Source organism: Anomalospiza imberbis, chromosome 3 (genome assembly GCF_031753505.1).
Source record: "Anomalospiza imberbis isolate Cuckoo-Finch-1a 21T00152 chromosome 3, ASM3175350v1, whole genome shotgun sequence".
Taxonomy (NCBI): Eukaryota; Metazoa; Chordata; class Aves; order Passeriformes; family Viduidae; genus Anomalospiza; species Anomalospiza imberbis.
The window spans coordinates 10,178,587-10,199,584 of record NC_089683.1 but is presented as its reverse complement, the minus strand read 5'-3'; the positions used below and the strand labels follow the sequence as shown (position 1 = coordinate 10,199,584).

General features: G+C 42.0%; 2 protein-coding genes and 1 long non-coding RNA gene across 5 annotated transcripts in view; 2 read left to right on the top strand and 1 right to left on the bottom strand.

Moving 5' to 3' along the window:
- PUM2 (pumilio RNA binding family member 2) overlaps window positions 1–23 on the bottom strand; it is a 74,483-nt gene extending 74,460 nt beyond the window's left edge. The window contains exon 1 of the mRNA XM_068183371.1: window positions 2–23. The gene's annotated coding sequence lies outside the window, so the exon portion shown is untranslated. The remainder of the gene's footprint in view (window position 1) is intronic.
- LOC137470246 (b(0,+)-type amino acid transporter 1-like) overlaps window positions 1–20,998 on the top strand; it is a 30,373-nt gene that overhangs the window by 6,067 nt on the left and 3,308 nt on the right. Inside the window, exons 2-8 of one of the 3 annotated variants that reach the window (XM_068183380.1) lie at window positions 4,371–4,466; window positions 7,008–7,793; window positions 9,399–9,532; window positions 12,058–12,187; window positions 14,426–14,550; window positions 14,979–15,066; window positions 16,118–16,579. In XM_068183380.1, the coding sequence (XP_068039481.1) occupies window positions 4,377–4,466; window positions 7,008–7,793; window positions 9,399–9,532; window positions 12,058–12,187; window positions 14,426–14,550; window positions 14,979–15,066; window positions 16,118–16,351 (1,587 nt within the window). In that variant the 5' untranslated portion in view covers window positions 4,371–4,376 and the 3' untranslated portion in view covers window positions 16,352–16,579. Of the gene's footprint in view, window positions 1–4,370; window positions 4,467–6,663; window positions 6,877–7,007; window positions 7,794–9,398; window positions 9,533–12,057; window positions 12,188–14,425; window positions 14,551–14,978; window positions 15,067–16,117; window positions 16,580–20,998 lie in introns of those variants that run through there. The other 2 variants (XM_068183382.1, XM_068183381.1) reach the window with 2 other exon arrangements.
- LOC137470247 (uncharacterized) lies at window positions 9,866–11,739 on the top strand. The gene is made up of 2 exons (XR_010996963.1): window positions 9,866–10,334; window positions 10,641–11,739. It is a non-coding gene; the product is annotated as an uncharacterized lncRNA (long non-coding RNA).

Below are 20,998 nucleotides of genomic sequence, written 5' to 3'. Positions count from 1 at the left end.
CCTTTAATTATATCTGCAGGTTTTACAGACTTCTAAAGTACTTCTCATTTCTGATGCATCCTTCTTCCTAGGCAGTTAGTCAAATACAGAACAAAACAAGAAATTCATTGAGCTGAAACAATGCGTTTTTAAACATTAAAGTTCTTTTTGTGAGTCAGCTCTCCCTCTCTTGTAGTACAGGACCCTTGTCTTCAGCTAATCTATTATCAGGGCCCAACAGCTGTTTTTGCATCTGCAACCCCAGTGCTGGGGTGGGGACCCAAGGGTGAGCCGGCATCTGGAGCAAAAAATGGAAAAGGCAGGGCGAGAGGGAAGAGAATTGCTTTGTTTTCCTGTGGGAGTTGCTGGGGGAGAACCCCACCACCCAGCCAGCTATACCTTTGTTGTCTCTGTAACACCGGGAATGAAAAGCTTTGCAAGTGGGAAGCAGAGATTAGCTCTTCAAATGGGAATAATCAATTCCCATTTCCCTGGCACAGGAAAAGTAGGCACGAGACCACACCCTGCAGCTTGCTTTGCCTACTGGCTTGAGCTGGCTCCAGAGGAAATCCAGTTTGTCTGGAAAACTTCTACCCATGTAATACATCCTGTTAGTGGATTGCAAATCAGGAAGTTTTTATGTGTAAATAAGAGGTGCCTTTCCACTCATTTTGGCTAAGGTCTAAGAATTAGAGGACATCATCTGTAGATGCATCCAATTTTCATTCAAGAGAGCAACATCATCTGTAGATGCATCCAATTTTCATTCAAGAGAACAAAACTACTTGAGAGTGATTCCTGTACATCCATGTTACATCATGCTGACTGCATCATTGACAAGGGTGATTAAGGAGCTATGATCTCTAGACCAGGAAGAGTCCTCCAAACCTTTTAGCACAGTTCTTTTCTTCATAGGATCTCAAGTGAAAATTTACCAAGTGGAATGGAAACCTGGTTCCCATCTCCCACACATACATACTTCCCCTGGAAGGCCAAGAAAAGATGCTTAATCAATTTCATCCTTCCTTTTATTTCTATCTATTTTTAGCTTTAACCAAAGTGTACAGATGGGAGGAATTAGTCTCAACACATCACTGTCTTCCCAAGATCATTAGTTTTTCTGTTGGTAAAAATGCACAAGATGAAGCATTAGTTGGAAAATACATGTTTGTTGCAACTTCATAAAGCAGCAGCCAGAGATGTTAAAGACTGTCATAACTTACTTTACTTTTCAAGGCAAACATTAGTTTTTCCTTTATATTTGACAGAGTCTAAGTGATGTTGTAGTTAAACAGCATTAAAATTACCCCCTTGTCCTAGCTCTTTGAAAAGCTAGACAGTTACTGGTATGGACACTGGCTGAGCCCCTTTGATCCTGGCTGAGCTTATCCCAGGAGATCAGCTTCACAGGGCTGGAAGCATGGATGGCCCAGAGCCCATCGCACAGTTTATAGCCACTCCACAAAGAAAGTGTTTTGGGCATGTAGGGACAAACCCTGCCCTCATGCTGGCCCTGACTGCGAGCTGAAGCACATCGCACCCCTGCGTGGGGGGAGAGCATGGGAAGGGTGATCTGCCTCACACTCGCACGTGTTGACAGCAGCAGTGGCAGGCAGGGATAAGCCACCCAGCCCCACCCTGCACTCCCGACTGTGGCCCAGGGAAAGCAAACAGGTGGAGGCAACTCAAAAGACTTTCACCAATTGCTGCAAGCAACCGTACCCTATTTTCCTTCCTGGCTGTTGTTCTCCATGTTCTTTTCCTAGTCCCCTAGTAATAGGGCAGGTCCTCCGCTGTGCCACGCTACCAAAGCTGGTGCTTTCCTCACTTTTGTGGTCAAGAAGAAGAAAAGAGGCAGGTGGGCAAACAGCCCTTCAGTCCTCAGGGTTATTGGGAAGACGTGGCAGCAGTGGGACAGGCTGGGGAAGGGAGCTGCCTTCTGTGTGCCCTAAATGTCACTTCTGGTCCAGGGTTCCATTCAAAAATAGGGATCAGTTTTTGTGAAGTTTTTCAGGAATTCAGTTTAGTTCCTGCAGTTACTATGTTCCCTTTTCACCTGGGGAAAACTGGAATTATCTGGGTCGATGTTATTATGATGTTTCTGACAGGAACTGTACAGAGAAAACTATTTTATTATAGAATGCTACCTAACAGAATGAATATAGACTTACAGGTTAAGCTGTAAGCATGTATTGTAAAAGTTTATCTTAAAAATAATAAAACTATCTTGTGTTAGTGAAGGTATTATTGTGCATCTACTCAGAAATGTAGGAATGCATTTCAGTGATTAAATACAATTTTGGCATGTTTAAGTTCTATTTTTAATCTTGTTTGCTAGACAGTTTTCATGAAAATGTTTATTTGTATTCTGGTAATGATGGCACTCATTTGATAAAGACTTTGTATAGACAAGATAATCTAATCTTGATTTAAACTTCATAAATAAATAAAACTTAATTCCCACATTTAAAAGGAGTTCTTAAGAGTACAAACTAATGCAAACAAATTATTAAGGCTAAATTGCTAGGAAAAGAAAACAGGACAGATTGTGTGTGTGTGTGTGTGTGTTTGTGTGTATGTATATATATATATATATGCATATATATATATACACACACACACACACACACACACACACACACACATATTTTATACATATAAAGCTATAAACCCAGGAAATACAGAATGAAGGAAGAAATTGGTATAATTTCCCTCAGTTGCTGAAAGAAAACGTACCAGTAGCACTTGCTAGATTAAGTCAACCTGTGCAAGCAGTGGTGGGATCAGTACTTTTCCTAAGTTGTAATTATTTCTTTTCAGCTGTGGTTCTCATTTCATCAGTGTTTCATCTTGCTCCACCAGTATCTTCTAGAGCAGTTAGTATCATAAAATCATAGAATCATTAAGGTTGGACCTCCAAGACCATCAAGTCCAACCTTTGACCAAATACCACCATGGCAACTAAACCCTAGCACTAAGTGCCACAACCAGTTGTTTCTTAGTCACCACCAGGAATGGTGACTCCACCACTTCCCTCTGCAGCCCATTCCAATGCTTAACCACCTTTTCAAAAAAGGGTGAAAAAATTCTTCATGATGTCCAACATGGACTTTCTTTGGTGCAGCTTGTGGCCATTTAAGATTCACTCTTAACCCCCCAACTTCAGATCCGCTATTGTAACATGAGAGGGAAAGGCAGTTACTCTAAATATAAACAAGCTCTGCTTTAGTGATGGTTCCTGTTGTGAACCCTAGGGCTGTCCTGCATCCTCAGAAATGTTATTTCTACCCCACCATCCTACTCCCAGTAGCCCAAGCTGTGTTTTTGTTTTGCTAGCTGCAGCTCACATTGGCATTTTTAAAATCCCAGCCAGAGCTCTGCTGCACAAGGAGCCCTGGTTTTTATGCCAGGGGAACTGTTGCTTTGGGGGTAACCACACACTGCTGCCCCTGGGCACATCATGAAAGAAGCTGGTGGGTCCAGGCCATCTCCAGTGGGGTGGAGGGCCAAAGCTGCACTCTTTCAAGGCTCAGATGTGAGAAGAGCCAGGATACACTGGGGATGTACAGCATTAGAGTCAAACACATGGGGTACCCATTCCTCTGGCAGATACCTCTCAATGAGTCCTCTTTCCTTTGTCTGTTTTCACACAGGACATCTGGGATGTGTTGTCTCTCTGCCCCAATTTTTCTTCTGGGCTCAAGATGTATTTCAGAGCTCAACTTTCCTGGCCTTTATTTCCTCTCTGTTTTCAGTCAGGCATCTCTACTTATATGGCAAGCACAGGCATCAAGATCTGCCTGCAACTGCAGTTCAAATTTTGCATTTTGTAGGTGAGAGTATTCAAGCTGAATTTGTGGGTTTCCATATTCTTAAATAGAGAAGGCCATCAAACCCACATCCTGGATGAATTCTCTAACCTTTAGTACCTCTCATCCAACATGATGTTTGTTGTTTGGTGAAGTTTTTAATTAAAAAAAATCTTGATCTCTGCACAAATTTATAAGTATAATATTGGTGTCTACCTCCAGAGAAAGTTATGGGCAGTGGTTTTGGCCGCTCCACCCTCAGATTACAGGTTATTTTTAATCCCATCTAGAGATTTGTAACTCTTTTCCAAGCGTGGGACAGGGAAACCAAGCCCATAACTGTGTTCCAAATATCACTCCTGGGACCTAAAATTAAATATTGCAAAATATTTGCCCACATGTTTTGTCTAGTTTTTACCACTGACATTGACCTTTACTTCAAATTGGTTTTCTCTAGTCCTCCTGAGAGGAAAAAAAAACCATAAAGACATTAAGGAAACTGTTAATTCACAGCTCGAATATAGCCTATTTGTGCTATCTTATTGTTGAAGGAGTAATACTTACAGTAGGCTTTATTTTCAGCCAGGAATGCAAAATATCAAACAAAAAAGTGGATTGAGCCATGTCGCATTATTGCTCGGGACCAGTAGATGGCAACCACCCATTGCAGTGTCAAAGGTAAGTGAGAATTGTTCAGGTAGGGGATGTATTAGGAGACAGGTTGAGCAGCAAAGCTCTGCTACTCTACACGAGAAGGCAGAACTTGTATTTTTTACTCCTACTTATACCTCTCCCTTTGGGAAGGGAGCAGTGAGTTGCCCTTTTCCATACTCAGTTTTGACAAATTATAACTGTGACAATTCATTTGACTAAACTATCTCCTGCTGCTCCTATCTGAGGCTGCTCCTTACTGCTAATATCAGTCAAAAAAAGAACAAGACAGTGGAAAAAAAAATTCCAAAGCAGTCGGACTACCTTAACTTCCACAGGAATAGCCTCAAGTTCTTATAATTATTAATTAGATTCCTTATTACTTTAGGTGGAAGCAGTTAAAACTGAGTAACAATGAATCTGGGATCGGAAATAGACTCCCCTCTAGGAATTGACTGGTGCTATTGACATACCAGTTAATTAATTCTCATTATATGAGGGGCCTTACAGAATTTTTTTTTTTTGACATAATAAAGTTTGAAGACATTCTAATTTTTTTTCTACAACATTAGATTAAAAGTTATTCATTTCTAGGAGCAAGAACACTAAGGGTTTGAAAAAATCCCCTCCAAGAACTTTGCATTTACACTTCAGAAGTTCCTTCATTAAAACAGGAGAAGAGTTAGAGAAATATATATATAGCTTTACTAGAAGGATACTTAACTACCTGTAGTCATATGAAATTTTCCTTTAGCGTTGATTTAATCATATTTTGTGCCTTTGTTTTCAATAATTATTGGTATACATAATACATGTATTGATGCACACAGGAGTGTCAGTAAGTGCAGGAAAAAACCCAGACCTTTGGACCCCTGAAGGATTCCAGCATCACCTTACAGTGTCATTTGCAATTTAAAGAAGAATTCACTACAAATAGCTAAACCAGGCAAGAAGAGCACTGTCACTTAGTAAAAGCAAACCAAAATAGTCTGCATTCCTGGGATTCCTCCCTCCAAGTTCTCAACCACTTTGCAAACTATTAACTTGAAATGTGTTCATTTGCATCCTTGCAGTACAAGGTTTAATCTCAGAACTCACACCTTTGCTGGGAAAGCTTAAAAAACCTACTTGACAGATAAAGTATAAGCTTTTGCTTTTGTTACAATTACCCTTTGATCAGCTGTGAATTTCTATAAGGGACTTTGAAATTAGGAGAAAACCAGCTGGCATCCATTTCCTAGTGAATACTAGAGAGATGATATTAGGAATAGCTTCTGAAATCCTTTATGAAACCCATCAAAATTTTTCATTATTTCCTTAATCTAATAATAACATTTATATTCTAAACCCCTCTACTTTTTAATGAGATTTGAGAGCTTCTTTCTTCTTTAGAGAACTTAAAGTCCTTCAACCTGATGATAAAATTTGAGCACCTTTATTTGCCTTAGCATGAGAAACTATATGACTTGTATGTTGTGTTTTTCTTGTGGACCCACGAGATGTTAAGGGTCCAAGAGTTACCTTCTTGCAGAGAACCGCAAAGCTAGTTAGATTTTTTTTTTTTTTACAAAAAGGCAAAGAAAGAGAAGTCTAAATGATTTAGAAGGAATTTTTAGAGAAACAATAGCTCTGCTTATAGTCATGCTTTTTTTACCTCAAATATTTGAGAAGGACAGATAGTTTTAAAGATTCAAGGTCTATGGTTGCCATGAAGGGCAGAGAAAGATCTCCCTGTAACAGTCATATTTATACCAGAATCTGCCTCAAGGTCTGGAATTTTATGTGTTAGATATCTAAATAAGGGTCAGGGGTAACTTCAAAAGCTTGTACTATGTTTCTGTCATGTGTGCATTGAAATGTGTGTACGATGAGGTGTGACAAAGTGCTCTGAAGATTGTGGTCTGGTAGGAGTGTGCACACCTTATGTACAATGGTAAAAAGGCCCTGGAAAAATGTAATTGCAGCCTTTTCACGCTTCTCCACCTCCACTTCCTAAAATTGGAAAAAGCCCATATTGCCCCCTACTACTGTGCAGAAAAAGAGTCTCTGGACTGTTTTCAGCAAAACCCTTCTGTTTCTTTGATCAAGACACTGGAAATGTTCCTTGTTGAGCAAAGCCTTAGCATGTTGGCCAGCAGACTTGTTTGTTTGATCATGTTATGGTGAAGAATGAAAATATAATTGAGCACTGAAGTGAGTGCTTGAACCTTGACTTTTCAGCAAGGAATAAAGTACAGATTTGCACGAGGACTTTGCTTACCTGATCCTCATTTCAGATGCTGTTTGAGGAATGATATAAAGGAGAGATAACCAGGATCACAGTCCAGTAATATGCTGAGTGATTTTGAGGTAGTGTTGGATACTATTCATTACCATTGCTTGCAATGAGATTCAGGGATAATCAAACTTGGCATAATAAATTACCAAGATAAGATGGGTAATGAAAGAATGTGAAATATAGAAGATAGGTTTGTGCTTCTCAACAACATTCAGTGTGACTTTTGTAATTATTAACTAAACCTTAAAGCCTGAGGTAGTCCTTATGCAAATACCTTAATCCTTTTTCAGATTCTCTCCTTACAACAACTTCTGTCTCTTCACATTTCCATAATGAGGGAGAGGAAGGCAACAGATCCACTCCATTCATCCACAGATCTGAGTGAAGGGAAGGAGAAGTTAAGACTGAAACAAGAGGTCGGCCTGATTAGTAGCGTGTCATTAATTGCAGGTACCATGATAGGCTCGGGAATCTTTATGTCCCCTGAGTGGGTACTACATCACATGGGGAACCCTGCCAGCAGCCTGCTGATTTGGGCAGCTTGTGGTCTCCTGGCCATGTTTGGAGCCTTGTCGTACGCTGAGCTTGGAACAATAATTAAAGAGTCTGGAGGAGAATATATTTACATTCTGAGGATTTTTGGTTCCTTTCCTGCTTTCATTTTCGCCTACACTTCTGTCATCCTGGTGAGACCAGCTGGTTTGGCAGCTGTCTGTCTGAGCTTTGCTGAGTACGCCATTGCGCCGTTCTACCCAGGATGCTCATCTCCGCAGGTTGCCATCAAATGTACAGCTGCTGCCTGCATCCTGATTTTAACTATCATCAACAGTCTCAACGTGAGGCTGGCAACATCTGTTATGAACATTTTCACAGCTGCCAAACTCTTGGCTTTGTTGGTGATCGTGGTGGGTGGGTTGGTGCTGCTTGCCAAGGGACAAACTCAGAGTTTTCAGAATGGTTTTCAAGGCACGACTGCAGGTATTGGGGCAGTTGGAGTGGCGTTTTACCAGGGACTCTGGTCCTATGATGGATGGAACAACCTAAATTATGTAACTGAGGAACTGAAGAAGCCTGAGGTGAGTGAGTGAGCAAGCAAGCTGGGTTTTACTTACTTAATCCTGCTGTTAATATGTTTGATTCTATCTGTGATTGTGTTAAGAGTGGTAATCAAGGGATTTACAGCAAGGGTGGTAAGACACTGACACGAGATATTGTGGATGCCCCATCCCCAGAAGTGTTCAAAGCCAGCTTTTGTGGGGCTTTGAGCAACCTGGTGTAGTGGAAGGAACCCCTGCTCATTGCATGGAGGTTAGAACTAGATAATCTTTAAGGTCCTTTCCAATACAAACCATCTCGTGGTCCTATAAAAGTCCTAAATTAACCCATTGACTGGAAAGAAATTATTAGGCAGCACTTGGATGCTTTGGGGATGAAGTTTTTTCTTAGTGTTTAGAGGATCTCACTGTAGACACCTAGATTTATTCAGAAAAACACTCACTGCTATAATCCATAAAGGATTCTTAACAACATGTATTTTCTGAAATACTTGATCCATAATCTATGCTTTAGAAAACTATTTTATCTCTCCCTGTTGCATTGAGGGGCAAATTCAAAGCAAGCCAAGCCTCACTGGAAAGGGAATCTAACTCTGTGAATGATCCCCGTCTTTAAACATCCATATTTTAGCATTGTGTAGTCCATGCTATAGGCACTGAAGTAGCTCACCTGCATCTCACATCACCTTCTGTGTGCCATGTTACCTACTTTCACAGATCAAACACTGCAGCAGTGAACAACTCTTATTTTGCAAGAGTTGTGTGAGTGCAGAGTTAGTTTATAGAGTGTGCTTTGTACCAGTGCTGCACACAAGATCCTACAGATTAAATGCAAATACACAGTTAAATATTAAGCTAAATGGCAGCAAAGATCCCAGGGCCACTCTCTCCCACAGGATTGTGAGCACTGATATTCAGGCCCTTCCAGAGTGGGGAAGGGATACAGCATTAGGAATTGCTGTATCTTGTCCTGTGTTGAGAATGGGGAATGCAAAAATTGATATTTCAGGTTCTTAGATGCATAGTTGCCATTTCCCAGTATTTTCAGTTGCATAAGACACTGTTGATTTTATTGAGTCTTAAAATGATCCTGTGGTGTTCGAAGACACAATCCTGCCACTAAGAAAAAAGAAATATTTCCTTCCTAGAGTAAATCCCCTTTAAGATTTTGAGATCAAACCCCTGTTTTGATTTAAACTGTAGAGTAGTTAAATGTGATGCAATACACTGGAACTTTGTCCATGGCAGTGTTTATGGGTGTTTATGGGAAGATGCAGCACACCAGGAGACACAACATACTAATAACAAATAAATCAATATTTAAATAATCAAGAAGTATGCAAAAGGCATCTTGAGCAGCTACAAACCAAAACCTTTTAAATAAGATTTGGTGGGTTCTTTTTGTTTGATTTATTTTGTTTGGTTGGTTGTGGGGTTTTTAAGACTAACTTTGGAACTGTACAAGACTGATGTGAAAGCTGCCATGTGAATCTGGATCTACGTCTTGTTCTGAGGAAAAGTTTAGGGAGTGGAGGAATTTGAATGAGAGACGTGGGTGGTGGCAAAACCAAACCAAGCAAAAAAAGCACAGTGCTGCACCTAACACTGCTGTCATCCCTTTTCTAGGTGACCCTTCCCAGAGCTCTGATGATTGCCATTCCTTTGGTCACATGCCTGTATTTGCTGGTAAATGTGAGCTACTTGGCTGCCATGACTCCCTCTGAGCTGCTGTCTTCAGGAGCTGTGGCCGTCACCTGGGGGTGAGCGCTCTGCGTGGGGCAACATGGGCAGCACAGCCCTGAGAAACACTGGTTCTCTCCTGAGTTTCAGATTTAAATGTTATTCCCAGAGGGAATGGCAGCACTGCACTGGTCAGGCCAGGAGGACCTGTCAGGACCTGTTACAGAGAAGAAGAGGGTGACAAAGATGTTCAGAGGGCTGAAGCACATTGCTGTCTGAGAGAGCTGGGACTGTTCAGCCTGGAGGAGAGAAAGCTCCAGGGAGACCTTACAGCACTTTCCAGTGTCTAAAGGGGCTATAAGAGAGCTTGAAGTTTTTACAAGGGCATGTAGAAGTAGAATAAGCAGGAATGGCTTCAAATTGAAAGAGAGTAGGTTTAGCCTAGACATAAAGAAGAAATTATTTACTATGAGGGTGGTGAGGCACAGGCACAGGTTGCCTAGAGAAGCTGTGGATGCCCCATCCCTGGAAACATTCAAGATGAGGTTGGAGGGGGCTTTGAGCAGCCTGGTCTAGTGGAAGGTGTCCCTGCCCACGTCAGGGGCTTGGAAGAGGATGATCTTCAAGGTCCATTCCAAACTGTTCTATGATTCTATAATTCTGTGGTTCTATGAGGCAAAGGCTGAACAGCTCCATCTGGCCATGGTCTCCAAGGTGCATCTAGACTGCCAAGATGGCACATTCCTTACTCCTCATTCCCTTTCTTTACACTGGGAACCTGTAACCCCCAACTCATGTTTTACCTCATGGAAAGTGTCCATAAAGGAGAGGTCAAGGTCACACGAGCAGCATCTCCCCACAGGCACTGAGAATGCAGTGAGGGTACATATCCAGACTTGGGGACTGATAAATGACACACATTTTTGATATTTCCAGGGAAATGAGGAGGGCAATGTGCTGCCCTGCTTATGCAGAGGCAGTGTGTTGGGAGTGAGACAGGAGTCAACTGGCTGAATCCTGTCTACTTGGCACCTGGAATTTAGAGCAGACCAGAGTCTTTTGTCTCAGTTTCTCCATCTGTGGGGAAATGGAAGATGGCATTGATCTCAACAACACCTTTGAGAGCTGTTATACACAGGTTGGATAGCCTTTGGTAGCTGTAACTTCAATTGGCTTGTGTTTTTCCAGAGATGCACAGAAACAATTTCTACCTGCACCCTGAAGTATTTGGTGACATTAAACAGTTTCTGTACAAGATAAGGAATTTAGGAGGAGAAGGAAGTGACCATCATGAGAGGTATAAACACCATCAATGGTCTTCCACCAGAACATCCAGCCTTAGTCTAAATATTTCCAAAGACACAGAATCCCTGATAGCCCTAAATGAGTCATCTGGCAGAAATGATGACGCAGTGTATCCACAGATTATGTACTGCTCTTCCTAAAAAGTCAGCAGCAGCTTCTGTGTGCATTTCACAAGATCTCCCATTTGAAGATCTGACTGAGCTCTTGCTGGATGTGTTCTCTAACAGCCTTTCACATCATTATGAGTAGGAGCTTTTAAAGGTCTAATGCTTTGTTTGAGCATGTCACAAAGCCTCACTAAGCTGCAGTGTCATGAACTTTCCCTGCACTTCCTTTCCCATCATTCCTAATTAACAAGTTATTTGTGAGCTTCCTCCTTTGTAACACATCTCCTTTTCCTGCCTGATTAACTTTTTCACCCAAGAGTGCAATTCAGGAAGAAATATTGAACTAGTGGCAGGAAAGCTGGGCACTCAAAGGCTGGGGAACAGGTAGGGAGCCAGTCTGAGGAGGAGGTGAAGGTTGTGGCTCACAAGCAAGACATGCAGCTATTCAGGCCATTTAGAAAGAATGAGAGGAGTATAAAGAAACCAGAGGACGACTTGTCACATTTAAATTTATTTATTTAATCTATTTATTCCCTATATAAGAGGAAAACTGCCAGAAAGAAACATTGTTCAGTGGTGAGAAGTGCAGCCACAAAAGGAGCTCAGGAAACTCTTCGCAGCATTTCTTTGATGACAGCGATTTAACAGCAACCACAGGCTTCAGTTGCTTGTAAATAAAATGAACTAAAAATCATTTGAGTTTTGGATTTTTGCTAATTAGATAAACAGTGTTTGTGTATGTGATAATTACCCCCAAACACCAGCATTTATTACTCAATTAATACTCTTAATGCTGCTGCATTCCAGAAGACAATCTTCATTTTTAGGTGAGAAAATTATCATTCCTTCCAAATGTTTACCTGGAACTCTGTAACTTCTGTTAAGTAGAAAGTGAAACAGAAATGTCTGAACATGTTGTAGAGCCAAACATCTGGAATTCAAACAATTTTTTTTGGCTTAAGTCAGATTCACAGAAGAGCAGTAATAGGTGCATGTGGGATTAAAGGGTTAAAATCCTATGCATATTCAGGAAGAGGTTGTAATGCACAATATTTCTTCCAGTGTGACGGGAACAGTCCTTCTGTGATTTCTGAGCTAGAAATAATGGAGGGATGTTACCTGTCTGGTTCTACAGTGAGTATTCAATACCTCTACGAACTGCATCTTATGCTGTGAACTCTCTCCCACCTCAGGGACAAAGTCCTGGGCAGCTGGGCATGGCTCATCTCCCTGTCGGTGGCCCTGTCTACGTTTGGTTCATCGAACGGCACGTTCTTCAGTGGAGGCCGCGTGTGCTACATTGCTGCCAGGGAGGGCCACATGGTAAGCACAAAGAAAGGGGTCTAGCTTGCTTTGAGTAACTTCACCTTCTTGTGACACTAAAGCAGAGAGGAAAACACTGTGTATGTTCAGCTGGCAGAGTGATAGCTCTTCAAGAGGTTTGTTCCTTGCTCATTAATCCCCATCTCTTTCAAATGTAAGGTGTATGTTGTCTCTGGGCTTTCTTCTTCAATCAGGTGGTTCCAAAAGCATTTTCATATGAACATATTCCCAACTAGCCCGAATTTTAAGAACAGCTTTGAAATGAACCACTCAAATACTGTGCATTGGAGCACCAGGCACAGGCTGTGCGGTGACCCAGTCAATATACCCGCCAGGAAAGGAGAACCTGGCCATGCTTGTGTGTTGTAAGGCATCTTTGCTTGCACTGGGAAGGTAGCCCAGCACCAGCCAGCTGCCTTTGCAGCTGTTATACTGACTATACAGATTGGTCTGAGGGGTGATCCAGCCTTCACATGGGTAGTCCAGCTTAGATGCAGCATAGTATATCTCTGGTCTTCAAGCTTCATAGCAATTACAAGGTGACACAAAGCCTCACATCTCTCCTAGCAGTGGTTTTGTTAGGTGGGCCAAATCTGGTAACCCAGTGGAGGCCAGGCTGCTGCAGCACCCTTCTCCCTGGTCCAACCAATAAGTCCAATAGCCACACACACAGCCAAACACAGGTATCAAACGTATTTATATACCGCTATACATACATGTATAGCTGTATATAGACATACAGAGCCAGCAGGGAACATAGAGCTCCACCTACAGACATACCTGGGGCTCACACAAACACCAGCACTAACAACACCAAGGGCCTTTCATTCCCTGTCTGTCTGATCGGGGCTCTACTGGTGAGAAATACATATAAAACATATGTACAGTGGGGGTCCTTCCAGCAGCTGGGCTCAGACACTCAGGCCCTGGATCCCAGTCTCCCCAGCTGCTGGTATCTGGGCAAACAAGCTCCCAAGGCTGCTGTCACATCCCAGCTGCTGATACAGGCCCCCTCACTCACAGGTACACCTCCACACACACTTAACCACACTGCTCCACAAAGAGGAGAAAAAAGGCTGAACTGCATTTGTCCTCTGTTTTGAGCAGGCCTCTTGTGTTCCTCCTGAATCTCTCTGCTTTTTTTGATCCTTCCCACCCTCAACATCTGGCATTTCAGTCCTCAGGTGTGAAGGCACTGAAATAGGTTGCACAGAGACGTTGTGGATGCCCAGTCTCTGGAAGTTTGAGGCCAGGCTTGATGGAGCTCTGAGCAGCCTGGTCTAGTGAAAGGCGTCCCCTCCCTTCAGCAGGATGTTGGAATTAGATGATCTTTAAGGTCCCTTCCAACCCAAATTGTTCTATGAATCCATGATTCCACACCAGCTCCACCCCTGGTTCATAACAGGGAATCTTTTATGCATTTGAATGACCAGGTTGGTGGAAATGACTGGACTGGTGGTTGCTGGTTTTGGTGGTTACTGGTTTCGGTGGTTACTGGTTTCGGTGGTTAGTGGTTCCTCAACTTCTCTCTCTGAGGATAGTGCCTGCTCTATCATGGCAAGCTCTGTGCTGAGAAGTGCACAGATGGTCTGAATCTGACCATACCAGACTATGAGCTGAATGCTTATGCCATTTCTCAGACATTCATATCTAGCAAAGGTCCTTGCATGATATTTGGTTGGGAATTAAAAATAAAATACAATAAAATAAGGTAAAATAAAATAAAATAAAATAAAATTTAAAAAGCAGCCTTTCTCATTAAACTTTCCCAATGAAACAAACAATAAAGAGGCTACTAATCCTGAAGGAAATCCTGGTTTAATTTGTATTTACATAAATGTTTCAGGAGTAGTCCTTGTCTCATTTTCCAGTTATCCCAAGAGAAGTCAAGTCCCAGAGAGATGTGACAGAGGGCAGAAGAATGGGCCTGTGGCAAAGGTCCTGATGGTGGTCAGGAAAGCTCTAATTTGACTCATTCTGTCACATCAGTAGTTTGAAAACCTCATTTTGCCTGCTCACACTGAGCATATTTGATATGAAACCAGTGAGACACTGGTACCCTTGAAGGAGTTTCCTGTACTTTCACTCCTCGGAGTTGGGCTGGGTTTTATATGATACTTCTTTGCTGATTATGAGTGGCTCTGGCTGCAGGCAAAGCTCCCACCTGCAGCTGAGGGGGATGAGTAAGGACCTCTGAGTCCATGAAAGGATGATACAGGGCTTTGCTTTGTTTTTCAGCCAGACATTCTGTCCATGGCTCATGTGCGATGCCTCACGCCCTCCCCTGCTCTACTGTTTACGTCTGCGATGTCTTTAATAATGATAATATCAGGAAGCTTCACCAGCATCGTGAACTTTTTCAGGTATGTGTGTGTAGGGTTTCTGTTTGTATCCCCGGTGTTCCTAGGTTTTACATTGTTTATAAGTATTTTCTTGCCTTATCTTTTTGAGCCTGGGCTGTTGCTTTCTAACCAATACTGGGGAGTGGAGGAGGGAAGAAAGAAAAGAAAGAGATTGGGAACCAGCACCTTTGCAATGCATGAATGTTCCTGTCACTAGAGACTTAACTGAATGTGATTCATCCCCATTGAATCAGTAATGTTCAGATAATTCTAAAGTTCTCATTGTTTGAGCTAGAAAGGAAATTATTGGAAGAACTACTAAATTTATATCAATATTCACCTTTTTAATTGGATATATGAACATCTGGGATCTGCAAGGCAGGACTGACATTCCTGGATGATCTCACCCCAAGTTTAATGCTGTCTATTTTTTTTTTCCTTTCTTTGAGTTTTATGGCATGGCTTTTCTATGGAATGACTATTTCTGGGCTCCTGTATTTAAAAATCAAGAAACCAGAACTGCCAAGATCTTACAAGGTAAAGTAATAACATAAAGTCCTGAAATATTTTCCTATATTGTTCAATTTACTAAGAGAACATTTAGAGAAAAGAGTGAACACTGGTGGCTTACAGATTCAATGTGGTTGTCCTTCCTTTTTTAATGTCAAGTTTTGTGTCAGCAAAGCCAACAAGAAGTGAGACAGTGTGAACATTCAGGCATAAGTCAAGGTTGAATTCTCTGTCTTGATAAGCTAATAATGCCCTACCTCCTTACTATGAAAATATGTCTACCATATCCTCTTTTTTTCTAAAAGATTTAAGTGGTAAAGGAAGGATGATTCTGATCAACATTGCAATCACCTGTTTATGCTTGCAGACTTTGGGCACACTCCTTGGAGGGTAGCCCAGGTGTAAGAACCTTGCAGAGGGAAAAATAACTTAGGTGGAGTGCCCAAGTCCTTTGAGATGACATAGGGACAGGTTCCCTACAAAACAGATAAAAGGAGGGAAATCAAGAGTCATGTGTTCTTCCCCTGATGCCATGAGTGAGCTGATCTTCAGTGCTTCCTCAGTGACTGAGGATTATTAATAAATGCACAAGCCACCTTCCTTTTAGGAAGGATGGCTTCAAATTGAAGTTTAAATGCTTTCTGACCAGGCTCACAGAAACTGCCGCTGAGATTGCCTGTCCACCTGTCTGTCAACACATGGATAAAACTTTTTGTGCAAGGGTGCTAAGGTACAGTTGATTTGGATACAATTGCTCTGTGTTTTGTCTACAGCTTGGCTTTTAGATGCAAGAGCAGACCTGGCGCTAAACCCAGTTGTTTGCATCTTCAGGTCTAGAAGGGCCAGAAACACTAGGGGTTAAGGTGTGATGTGGTGGTGTAGCTCTTGCAGGGATGTTCAGCCTTGGAGTGGGGTAGGCTGGGAAACAGGATGTCTGGATTAATTGGTATTTCTAGGTAATACCTCAGGTTGCAGAAAGCTTTCATCTAAAAAGCCTTCTGCAGAAGTTCCAGGGTTGTCCAGACACACAGAAGCCCAGAATTGCATGAGTCTTTATGCTGATGTTTTGCTTTCACAGGTCCCAATTATCATCCCTATAATTGTGCTGATGGCAGCTGTGTACCTGGTGTTAGCTCCCATCATTGATCAACCCCAAATAGAGATCCTCTACATCGTCCTGTTCATTTTCAGTGGCATCATTTTTTATTTCCCATTGGTTCGCTTTAAGTACCACCCTCGCTTCTTACAGAGAGTCACTTTACACCTCCAGTTGTTGCTGGAAGTTGCTCCAACTACCAGGGATGCAAACTGAGATAACATCCTTCCTTCACGTGGCTGCCTGCACCTCATGGTTTTTCCCTTGGTTTTCAAGGCTCAGAAAAAATTCTTCTGTAAAGAGCAATGAGTAGAATGCGAGTGACACTAAGTGTCCAGGTGAGATGGACTACAGCTATGATTCCTCATGTTTCCTTAAAATTATAGGGACATGCTTTTCTCCTTTTCAGCTTTGCCTTGGCATTACATTGAGATTCCAAAGGAATATGTGTTTTTGTATTTTTCATCCCAAAAAGGGCTGTTTCTCAGGATCTTACCTCTTATTTCAAGATAAAATGCAGCAAAAGACAGACAATGAAATATTATTCATATAGCAGGCTGAGTCCCATAGCCATTCCTGGCAATGCCTTGAATTATTTACACCTTGTTCTGCCCACTGTGACTGCAGAGCTTCCCAAATCAATAAAGCAAGGGCTCACCGTGGCCACAAGAAATAAACCCTTTTTCACTCAGGTGTTCACCCTGGGAAGATTATGCTTCTTCCAGTTCCAGGTCACAGTCAAAACAGTCCTTTCTCTGTCTCAGAAAACATCCCACATCTCCCACAGAAAACCCTCTGGCATGAGATGAGAAGTGCTTTAAAGCTCTGTCAGTTTACTCAGTTGAGAATGCACTTGTCATCTGGGATCCATCCATTCATGATGAGGATGCAAGCAACATCACCCAAGTACCAACATTCATCCATGTGCTTCCTGTGATCCCCTGAAGAAAAAAAAAAACTTATTTTGTGACAAAGTGCAGAAAAAAGAAACCAACCAAAAAACCCTAGAGCATATGTGCCAGTGAGATACTCTGACTAGGAATTAAAGAAACCACATACTGGGCTACATTAGGAGAAGTGTGACCAGCAGAGCAAGAAAACAGTCTGTCTCTTTGGACTCAACACCTGAAATCATATGTATCTAATGCTGGGCCCTGCTGTTCAAGGTGGAGTTGTGAAGACCACCTGGGCCCTTCTTTATAATGGCAACTCAGAGCAGTGGTCACAGGCTGTGGCTTGAGATGTTCAGGCTGGACTTAGGGGAAATGTGCCCCATGAGGGCAGTGCAGCGTTGGAGCAGTGTGCAGAAAGGTGGTGAGATCTCAGTTCCCTTACATTTTCTACCACAGCATTTCCACCAATTTCTGTGATTCTAAAGGCACAGCACAAAAGTCACAGGCTGTGCTCTCACCCACACCTAACACACTGAAGTCACTGTTGTTTCCCGTTATCCTGAGGCGCAACTGATTTTTTCCTGCTCTAGGGGAAAGAGAGGCATTATAAGCTGTTTTCTTCACATTTTTCCAGAAGGTTCTAGGACATCTGTCATAGACTAAAAAGGTCTAGGAGTTAGTCCCTAAAATGCCTTGTTAAAATACCAAAAGTTAACTGTCAGCATTCTTCTATAGAACCTGAAACAATCCTGCTACCTTTTACCTAACCTGCTATGATCCTAGAACACAGGTTACTTGATCCTGCAGGCCTCTTCCAGCCCATCTCAGAGTTGTGTATCTGATTACAATCTCATTCTGCAATGTCACCCCTCCTGCTCCTCTGAGTGGTGATACTAGCAGCTACAGGGAAGCACCAACAGTCTGTTTTTCCAAGTGTTAGGTATGATAATGGATAGGCCAGATGCCACTCATCCAAATCCTTAGCTTAAACAGTGTTTAGGAGGATTTCCTTCCACTGATTTTTACTGGAGTTGCCAACAAAGGCCAATGAGGGAACAATTTTTTCTCCTGAATCCCTTGACAATATAAAATTCTTGGGATGCATCTCTTAAAGGAGGGGATGTTCTCAAAAGGACTGACGAGGTTAGGAGCTCTAGGTTACCTTCCTCCCACTGCCCAGGCTCTTGATCTGATGTCAGGGAAACTTCTTAAAGGAGCTGCATCTCAGATACCTACCCAAAAATTAGAATAATACAATTTCTCTGATTATAATTTTTTTGAAACATTTTTTTTTCTTACCTATTTATGAAGCCTATCACACGGGGCTGTGCTCTAATAAAGAACATGAAAAGACTTAGCACTTTGAATAAATAGCCTTTATATATTGCTGGTTTGTGTATGGATATAGGGGAACTGGAAAGCTGCAATTATCATACTCTGCACCAATCTCATTTTCTATAGATATTATTTTAACAAGATGTTCTTTTTTATTTATGTTGCCTAGGATTTGCAGGTGTTTATAATGCCAAAACAAGATGCTGAAAGCTCAGAGAATTGAAAGATAATTACAATAAAATGGGCATTACAATGAAGTGAGTTAATGTGTCTGTTTCTGTTTTCCATCCAAGAAAAACAATTCCATAGAAATTTTACTGCATGATCATAAACAATCAGCATCAGGCTTATCTCTCCTTGGTCAGAAGGTTTAACAACATGCGTGGGTGTTTATATATGCATACACTGATTTTTCAAAATGATTGCTTATCTATTCAGCCCCAGGATATGTAAATTGGAATCTCTTTTTCCTTCGTGAGACATTTACAACAGAAGTGCCAGGAAGAGGCAACACATCCTTACCATCCTGCAGCACAGTGACAATGTGACAGTGGACAGAGCTCTGTACCTGCAGCTTGTACAGGTTATCCTACAAGATCTTACTGGTCCTGTCTGTTTCCAAAGCCCCAGATCCCTGTGACCTGTGCTTAGATCCTTTCTTCATGGGCTCAGAGGAAAAATGGACTATTAGCATTGACCTCAAGATAATAATATCTCTACTTAATCTCTAGACCCTGGGCATCATTGAGTCCCATCCTTCAGCTGGCAACCTGCAACAACCTGTTGGGAGCTTTACCTTGGTGCAAAAAGCTGAATGTATTCTGGGCTTTTTCCTGACTACCTCAGAGGCATCAGAGGTGGACTACACCTAGGGACAGTAAAGGACAGTCCAGTGTGAGAGAGGGCAGACAATCCTCCTTTGGTGATTTTCTAGTCAAGCATGCTCATAAGCCCAAGTTCAAGTGATTGCCATAATTTGTGGTTGAGGACAAATTTCTGTTTGGGTGGGACAGAGCAGAATTCAAGATGACTTTAAATTTTTCTCTGTTCAAGAAACACGGTTCACCCACTTAGACTGAGTGGGTTTATCTGAACAGTTCTCAGCCAGTGCAGAGGTTTTGGTGTTTAGTCTCTCCTGCTCTTTGCTGGAACATAGGAAATGAAAAAGACCTCACTGGACTCTCTCAGGAGTGTTAACTTGCTCTCCAGGTCATTACACTTAAGGGATGAAATAAATACAGTCAGCTCTGGGAATCACAGACTATTCCAGTGTGTGTTGGAACTGACCTCTGGAGGTCTCTCATCCAACTTCCTTCTTGAAGCAGAACTATTATAATGTAAGGTTGTTTACCTGTGCCTCTGTCTCTTCATGTTTTGGAAAACACTGAAGATGGGAGAGCCCACCATCTCTCTGCACTGTTCTCTGGATAAAAAAATTTTGCTGAAGTTCAATCTGAACATCTCAAGCTGCAGCTTGTGGCTGTTGCCCTTCCCTGTATCACCTTCTACTGCCAAAGTGGTTGGTTCTATCCTTTTTGTAACTCTCTTTTGTGGAGCTCTAGGTTGCTGCTATGTTGCCTCTTTCTTTTTGCCAAACTCAACAAGCTCAACTCAAGAAGCTTTTTCATGTAGGCAAAGTGCTCTGGACCTCTGTCTTGGGATCTCTTTGCTGAACTCTCTCCAGTTCTTCTGCTTTCCTTTTGAACTGGGAAGGGGTCAGAAAATTGAATGCAACATTCCAAGTGTGCCCTCACAGATGTCAAGTCTACAGAGACACTGATATCCCTTGGTCTGCTTAGGTACCTTTCCTAATGCAGGCCACTGTGTGTAACCCTTCCAGTCACTCACTTCTGAGGGCTTCAGCTGACTTAGTTGAAGGCAATAGAAAGCCCTTACTTTGTAGAGTTGGTGCTCTTATTAGAATCTTTGTCTAGGCTGTGATAAATCCAGCATCAGGATGACTCAGTCTAGCAGTGCAGGGGGATCTACATCTTGCACTTTACCATTTATTGATTAGTTAGTTGGATACTGTCAGGGTCTTTATGTATGTGACTCATTCCTCATGAAGGAGTGCTTTTGCTAAAAAGGATGCACACCCACAGTCATACAATAAATGGGTGGTCTTAGGTTTGTGAACTAGCAGTGAGATTAATGGCTAGTGAAATAGCCCATCTGTCTTTAGAATCAAGCTACCACCTCATGTTTGTCCTCAGAGACAGTGAACTCTATGGCTTGAGTGTCTGGCAGATAAATTATCATCTTTTCCTTCTAAAGCTTCGTCATCTGTTGTTATTGTTTAATTTAATGGACTATGTCCTGGTTTCCATGCAGTGACATGAAAGCAACAGAGGAGCTGAGAACAGGGAAAATTAGAAGTAGCTTGAAAGAGAATTACTGTACATACAAGTCTTGGCTTGTCTGTCTGAATTACCTTTGTAAAATCCAGACATGGACAACACCCAAACAGCAAAGATGTGTGACCACAATTTTTGAAATGACAGAATAATTTTTTTTTTTTGCTTAGCTGCAATTGATTTCCTTTCTGTTTGTACATTCTGGGCCTGTTCTTCAGTTCACAATCTGTTTTTCCCACAGCATAACTGTGTCATTAACAAAGTAGAGCAACAATTCAGCC